Genomic DNA, 8430 nt, shown 5'->3' with positions numbered 1-8430 from the left:
ATGTCTGGCTAGTATATAGAGGTAGGCCTTGGGCTTGATGTCTGGCTAGTATATAGAGGTAGGCCTTGGGCTTGATGTCTGGCTAGTATATAGAGATAGGCCTTGGGCTTGATGCCTAGCACCACAAAAATAAATTTAAAAAAAAAAGAAACAATAACTATTGAATATTGTTTTATATTTGCTTTGTTTTTTATAGCATATTTTTATTTATCTATAGGGCAGTTTTCTTTCCAAATTCTTAAATAAGTCTTAACATATAAAATGTTTTTTCTGCAGTTTTTCCTATTGTAAAGCTTGTCTTTGTTTTATAGATGGAGTTTTATGTATGAAAAGGAAAAATTTGTAGCTTGTGATCCTCAAGTATTTGATTAAAATGAGCTTAAGAATTGTAACGGCATACCGTGTAGTATGTGTTAAGTAATTCACTATTAATTGCAGACAGATAATCATTACCTGGCTCCAGATACCACACCTGGACAGGGCTCCAGCTCAGCAGGGCCTACTCAGCAAGTGCGTGGCTCTGGGTTAAATTCTCAGGGACAAGACAAAGTACTGGATTTTATCTCAGTAGAATTTAACATTTGTTTCAGCTAGTACAAGCGAGCTAACATGACAGGATTTGATTTGTTATTTTGATTTTTAGTGACCATGGTATTGATACTAAAATTCATATTATAGATAAGTATGCAGAATAGCTTTTAAATTATGTTATTACTAGGATACAACTTAAAATGTCATTTATATAAAGTTTATTCTACACAGAAAACATTCTGCATTAAGACTTAATATATATAAAAAAGACTTAATATCAAGCTTGGTTTTTGTTCCCCCTTTTGGATATGATTTACCTGTATGCACTATGTAGCCCTGACTGTCCTGGAATTTGCTAAATAGAACAGGCTGGCCTTCAGCTCACAGAGATCAGATTGCCTAGACCGCTGTAGTGCTGGGGTTAAAGGTGCTAGCTACCAAACCAGGCAGCAGGTTTGGTTTTTAACTGCCTATATTAGGTACAGTTTTCATATCTTGATGTTTATAATTATTGTTTAGATTTTAAGTGCTTATTTTGTCAGTAAAAAAAAAAAGTTTCTTTGTACAACTTAGATGCTCTAAACTTCAGTTTCCTAACTTACTTAAAAGACACAACAGATGTATCTAACTAATTCCAGAGGGTTTCGTGTAAGCATTGTGTACATGTTATTTTAAATACATTGTCATATTCATAAAACTTGCTCTACAGCAACAATGTGAGGAAATATGTGGGCACATAAGAGTCACTATAGCTGGAAAGGATAGGGCATGGTCAGATAGACAGGGAGTTTGAGAACACTTGCAATAGTGCCTATTTGATCTAAGAATTTCTGTTCAATTCCTTGGTTTCTGTACGTATTCTCTGACAGGACACTGGAGGAAAAACAGATACAGTGGTTGGAAGAAAAGCACAAGCTTCATGAGCGTATCACAGACAGAGAAGAAAAGTATAATCAAGCTAAAGAAAAACTACAGCGAGCAGCAACTGCTCAGAAAAAGGCAAGTAGTTCTTAGCTACAGTGGTTTCTGTACTGTAAAACTGTTTCCCAGAGTAAAATGTATAACTGGCATATTTAACTTGATATCTAAACATCCCACTTTTAGTTTTACAGAGAGAGTTAGTTGGGGAAATCCAACTAATAGGTATGTTTCTAAAATATTTTAGAGTTAATATATATTTTCTTACAAGTGATATTTTTCAGAGCCAATCTATACAAACACGTATAGCTCACAGTATGACTAAACCTGTTTCAATTATACTTAGCATCTGTAATACTGCTTTTGTGGTTAAAGTCTGGGCCAGAGATAGAGCTCATAGGTAAGAATTATCCAGGAATGTCCACCAAGTTCTAGGTTAGCCAGGGCTACTTGGTGACATAGACAGGGTACATGCCTGTCTCAACAATAACAAAAAGAAGTGTTTGTTTCCAACTCAAAACAAACTTGCCCCAGCAGTAGGATCTTCGACTTCTTGGCTTCTGAAACTCTGACAGTTCCTTCCTTGATGCTTTCTCGAATTTGTCCTCTGTAGGCATATGTTCACATTCTTGGAACCAGTCCAGTACTTCAGGAAATGATGTAGCCAGATGACTCATCTAGTCAGTAGTTTACAGCTTTTCCTACTACACAAGGGCTGTGGTAGACTCTCCTCAGCTGAGGCTCATTGCTGCAGTGGTTCAGCGATGATTTCCAACAGGCCTGGAGTGTACCAAGAGACAAGCTTATGTGTGTGTAGTTGTAAGTCTTCATTTCATAGGTTTTCCTTATAGTGACATTGGGTATGGAGAAGAAATACAATGTGAATGAAAGAAATATGCCCTAGGAATACTAGTATCTTAAGATCTGTGTATATTACTGAATAGGTTTAAATAACTGAAGACACTCTTGTAATACTAGAAGTAGTATAAGATTGAGATTAGAAGATACCATTTCTTATATAAGAAACCCAGCATTTTATACTCAGAGTAAGTACATTTTTTCTCTTTTATTGGTCACTTATATTCCTTTCTGTTCATGTATAAATTTTGAAAGGCTTTTAGTATTGGTGAAATTTCAGTGATTTTTTTTTTTTATGACTCATAATGACCTTAGAAATGCCACTGTACTTCTTGTATTATGTTTGAGCTTCAGAAAGCTCTGAATTCAGAAGTCTTTAGAAAGTTCTTTGACTTTTTGTCCTTTGCAGATAAACTTTCATGTTCTTCCAGTATTAGGAATAAGTGTTGTAGAGATCAGATCCTAATTATTAAGGTTATTAAGGTTAATTTGGGTTGACTGCATTTGGAGCAAAAGTGACTCCAGTGGTGTCAAAGATTATCAACTGATAATAGGTGTGCCAGAAAGAGGGCAGAGAATGAGAGGTTAAACCTAAGAAGTGATGCTGTACCATTATTGTAAAGATGCAGTCTCTTTTTTTCTTAAATACTTAACTGGTGGGTGAGAACATAGTATCATTTCACTTTTAGACTGTGGTTTGTGTGGGGAGATGGAGGGTTAAGGGGGCAGGCGCACTCTTGTGCATTCTCTGCCTCTTCCTCTCAGGCAAGGTGCCTCCAAACCTAGAGCTTGGGCCTGTTTTTGAGGCTAGGCTGGAGCCACCAAGTGCCAGTGATCTTCCTCCCTTCTCCACTTCCCTCTGTGCTGAGAATACCTGGTCTGTTAGGAGAGTGTTGGGATCCAGACTCCAGGTCTCTTCTTACCCTTCCCCACTGTACCATCTCTCTAACTCTTCATCTCACCTTTGTTGTTGTTGTTGAGACAGAGTATCATGTAGCTCTGGCTGGCCTGGAGCAGTGTATAGACCAGCCTGGCCTTGAGCTCATAGAGGGCTGGCTGCCGCTGCCTCTTAAGTGCTGGGAAGAAAGTCACGGGACACCATACCCAGTCCACTTTTTAAAGCGTGGTGTGTGAATTATAATTTAAGTCATAGATGATTGCTCAGTTTAATCCAGTGAATAGCAGTGACCTGAAGCTATCACACCCCGTGGAACACTGTTCTATGAGCTTAATTTTATCAATGAAGCTGAAAATGAGATGTGTGTGTGTGTGGCAGAGGTAGTATTATGTATGTAAATATATATACTTTTAGGATTTTTAACTGACCTTAGCTTTCAGATAGCTTTTACAAATGAGGGAACTGAAGTTTTAGGTAACCAAGATGACTTGACTAGTTAGAATCTAAACTTTGGGAATCATGGTGTAGCATGCCTTTAATCTCAGCACTTGGGATGCTGGAGCAAGAAGAGTGTGAGTTAGTTTGTTGTACCCATTCAAGAGCTGACTCTGATGATGCAGTCGCCCTAGGGTCTTTTTAGTCAAGCTTGAGCTTGGGCTCACCATGGACCCTGACAGAGCAGGACGGGAAGGTAGAGGCCCGAGCCCAATTTCAAGCAAGCGTTTTTAAAGGCAAGCCAACAAGTAGTAGGGCTACCAGCCTGGCACGGATCTAGCTGGGGGCTATTATGAACTTTTGTTGCCCTTTAAAATAATTGGCTGGTGCTGGGAGCCAAACTATAAACTTAACTTATGCTTTCTACCTGATGATGGATGTTAGGAAGTGAAGTGCCAGGGGCAGGCTTGTAACCTGGAAACTAGTGCTAGGTGCGGGTTTGTTGGGGGAGTAACTCAAGTTCAGCCTTAGGTCAGGTTCTCTAAGATCGAGTCAGAACCCAAGATCTGGTCTCAAGCCAAGGCCAGGAGATCCAGGCTTTCATCTATGGTATAAAGTCCCTGTCTTTCTGCTTTTACTACAAGGCACTGTTATTCTAGTGTCCCACTTTCTTTGAGTCTAGATATTTTTGAAGTTTTCTCCTTAGAGTCATGGTTCATATGAGTCTGATTGTGCCTTTAAGTCAGTACCCTGGAGGAAAAACACAGGTAGGTGGAGCATTGTAATTTTAAGAACAGCCTGGTCGACATAGTGAGTTCCAGGCAAGCAAAGGTCACAGGGAGACTCTGTCTCAAAGAAACAAAAATGAAACAAAACGAGACCACTTCTCCATCATAGTTTTTCTATCCTTAGAGATATAATTTATAGAGATGCGACAAACTTTTAAGTTCTTTATTTAAATATCAAAAATATCTTAACTTTCTTAGGCAGTAAGACTTAAACCATTCTATTCTAGAATAGAATCATAACCCTTTCAAATTTCTTACTCATGAAAAATGCTTAAACTCAAGACTAGTGAGTTTGTTTTCCCTTCAGGCTAGATAAACATGCCATCTGGGTATGTTTATTCAGAATGCTAAACTTGTAAGACTTAACATCATTTTGAGTAAGTGTACTTAGGTAGAGGCTTTGGTGGAAATGAAATTTTGATAAGTTTATCATTTTTTTAAATTTATTTTTGAAAAGCATGAACAGAGATCTTGAATTTGAATGTTGTTCTTTGGTTGAAGATTTCTCTCTATCTCTGTCCCCTATCTTCACCGCCTGATCGTGAATATGAGTAATGATCTCTTGCTATGAACACAATGAGCTGAGGCACTTGAAGTAACAGTTGGCAATTTTTATTTTAACATAAGTGCCCCTGAAGTAATTTTTTTGTTGTTGTTTTTGATACAGGGTCTCACTCTGTAGCCCTGGCTGGCCTGGATCTCAAATCCATCTGCCTCCCATATGCTGGAATTAAAGGTGTACACCCACAGGCCCAGCCTGAAGCAGTTCTTGGTCAAATAATATTGTAAATGTTTTCCAAAACATTTCTTGAATTGTAAAATGTTTTATGAAGCATGTTATGTGGCCTAGCATTACCCTGAGAGAGAAGAGAGGCTATCACTGCTCTGTATCCTTAAGGACTACTTGAGGAAAGAAGATAATGTTTAAGAAACACTTGATAATACTATCAACCACTCCCAGGTCCCTTACATAGACATCAGTTTGAGAACCACAGTAACAAGACCTCTGCCTTAAAAAATACAAACCAGCTGGAAGATACCCCACAGACCCCAGTGGACAGTTCAAAACCATGGTCACAGACACAACCCTACTTAAACCCTGTGGGTCACAAAACAAAAAGGTGTGAGTGTGGGAAGGGACTTATAGTAGAAGGGGGGTTGACAGGGGTGGGAGAGATGGAGACGGTGGAGGACAGAACCTTTCATATACACGTATGAGGTGGTCAGTGAGCATATTCTGAAAAACCGTAGAAAAAGCCCTGAAGACAAACTGGTTTTGTGAACTAAGTGAGGTATGAAAGCTCGATGGAACTTTAGAGTGTAGGAATGGCAGTGAAGAGAGACTGACCCCCAAAGGTCCTCCCAAGGAGAGAAATGACAAAATATAATGCAGCCCAATTCAGCAGCATGTGTGTCTTCCTGCTTACTCAGGAGGCTGGGGCAGGAGGATTGTTTGGGCTCAGGAGTTTAGAGCAATCCTGGCCATAGTGAGATTGTTTCAAAAACAAAAGAACAAGACAAAATATGCAGGTAAATAAAGAGGTGAAAGAGGTCACTTTAGCTGTCAGAGTTATAAGTGGAGTTGGGTGGTAGAATGAAAAACATGGAGTGCACAGTAGGTTTGACAAAGCGCAGATGTGGTGTGATGGCAACACATCCATGTAGACATCCTCTAGGCTCAAGTAAAGGGGCTGTACTGGTGACCAGAAATGGGAGAGGCAAACAGGGAGATCAGTAAGTCAAGTTAGAGATGAATGAGGTTTTGAATACGATTGAGGAATACAAAGACTAAGAACTAGATAGAGCTGGAAGGAGGAGCTGGTACAAGGAAGGATGCTCATGGCTGGGAGCAACAGTGCAAGTGTCATGGGAGCCAGAGTTGAAGAACTTTACCCAAGATGAGTGCTTGCCTGTAACCCCAGTCTGTTGGCTGCGGAGACAGGAGGCTTGCTGTGGCTTGCTGGCTGTCAGCCCAGCTAAAACAGCTCCTGTGACCTCCAGGTTCTGGGAGACACACTGTGTGAAGGGAATACAGCTGAGAGTTGACAGCAGGACACCTGACCTTCTCTCTGCAGCCCCATACATACACAGCTCACACACATGCACACGGACCACTTCTTAAAGGGGCAAATGGCCATTGAACGTGCTTCTTGAAAAATGTTAATTGAATTTGGTATTAAAGGAGAATCTCAGTTGATTCTTGTTTTTGAGGTTTCAGCAGAGGAGTACTACTTGTGTTATAATCACACCCCCACGCCCCATTTTTAGGAAACAGGATCTCATGTAGCCTCAGGGTGGTCTTGAATTTTGTATGTATTTCAGGCTAACTTGACCCTCCTGCCTTAGCTTTCTGAGTGCAGCTACACCCAGCTCTAGATACCCTGTAAGTGTTGTAGTACTCTTTGTATTGTAAGGCATTCATTTGTCTTACCGTGTGATTATATTGGAATGCTAATGCAAACATTCCTACTCTAATCCACTGTAATCTCTTTTTACTTTGACTGCAGCTGCAAAGACTTTTTCCAAATCATAACACTATGGAGTGCAACCAATACTCAGTTCTGAAACTACCTGGACTATAGTAAAATCTTTAAAGTTAAGATGTTTAGCACCCCCAAGAATGGCTCTCCTCCAACTCTAATGTAAGCTACCCAGCTGATCACATATTGGGAGTTACCATGATTTTGTTTTGATATTTAAAATTTTGTTATGATTCAGGAGAGCACATTAATGGTATGTGCCAGTTTATTCTAAAAGACACCAAGAACAACCATGGAACAGATGCACAGATAACTGTATAAGATGTAGAGGTCCGTGCTGTCTCTAGGTGAGTTATTTTGTTCATCAGCACAGAAACTCTCCAGATTTCTAATTTATTGGTTGAAGAGTTTTGACAGAGCTCAATTAACAATTCCCCCTCCCTGTAGGTTAGACGACTGGACCTTAAATATCACCATATTCTGTCTTGGTCTCTATTGACCTCCTACATCCTGAGGGTTGACTTGGGTCCCCATTTTAAGTTATTTCATTACCATAAGTAGGAGAGAGCGAGAATGACTTCCTACTGATTACAGGGTCTACACTTATCACTTAAATTCATAGGGTTTGGGGAACTCTGTGCCACTAATGAGGAACAAAAACCAAGTAATATTTTTTAGGATATTTATTAAGCTTTGGTGGGATATTATCCCATAGTGTTGTTGGGAAGACAATCCAGGAACTATGTTGCCTGTTTGATAAGTACTTGGCATACTTCACTGTAATACCAAGGTGACCAGATTCTGTCCTAAAGAACATGAATTATAGTGGGTAGGATGTATAACAGGGAGGTAGAGGAGATGAATCCTAAAACTAAAAGAAGCAAGATTAGGGATGAGTGTTGCCCTTTAAGTGATCAGGCAAGGCTTATTTGGAAACATTGAGCAGGCCTTGGAGGAGAGGACAGGAAATACCATGTTGATTTATACAAAAGATCTTGTTCCAGACAGAAAAGCAAGCACAAAATTATGCAGGTGGCTTGTTGTGTTTAAAGAACAGGAGGAGGTACTGGTGTCTAGGGTAGGGAAACAGCACCAGGACAGATGATACAGGACAGGAACTTAAGCTTTTGTTCTGAATGAAATAGGACTGCGTTGAAGACTTCTGAACCAGGAATTGATAGGGTCTGAACTACATTTTAGAAGAATCTCTGAGACTGTTGTATAGTAAAGCAGAAACAACCACCACCAACAACAAAACCACTCAGGGAGACAGCTTTGGAGTAGTCCAAGTTAGTGATCATGATGTCTTAGGATAGAGATCTAATGAAGGAGTCTCAGTCGTCACATTTTGTATATTTGTTAAAGGCAATTCTTTGAAATGGTTTTATAGTGTGAATGAGAGAGAACTCCAAGAAGATTATTTATTTATATGTATGTATGTATGTGTCTGTACTTGTACATATCATATATAGTCTCTCTCTCTCTCTCTCTCTCTCTCTCTCTCTCTCTCTCTCTCTCTCTC

General features: G+C 39.7%; 1 protein-coding gene across 2 annotated transcripts in view; it reads left to right on the top strand.

Annotated features, from left to right (window-relative positions):
- Positions 1-8430, top strand: part of Cep83 (centrosomal protein 83) — a 100286-nt gene that overhangs the window by 78557 nt on the left and 13299 nt on the right. For both annotated transcript variants that reach the window (XM_029542469.1, XM_021204703.2), the window contains one exon: positions 1401-1530. In XM_029542469.1, the coding sequence (XP_029398329.1) occupies positions 1401-1530 (130 nt within the window). The remainder of the gene's footprint in view (positions 1-1400; positions 1531-8430) is intronic.

The sequence above is a fragment of the Mus pahari genome, chromosome 9 (assembly GCF_900095145.1).
Source record: "Mus pahari chromosome 9, PAHARI_EIJ_v1.1, whole genome shotgun sequence".
In the NCBI taxonomy this organism is placed as follows: Eukaryota; Metazoa; Chordata; class Mammalia; order Rodentia; family Muridae; genus Mus; species Mus pahari.
This window is presented reverse-complemented; position numbering and strand designations above follow the sequence as displayed.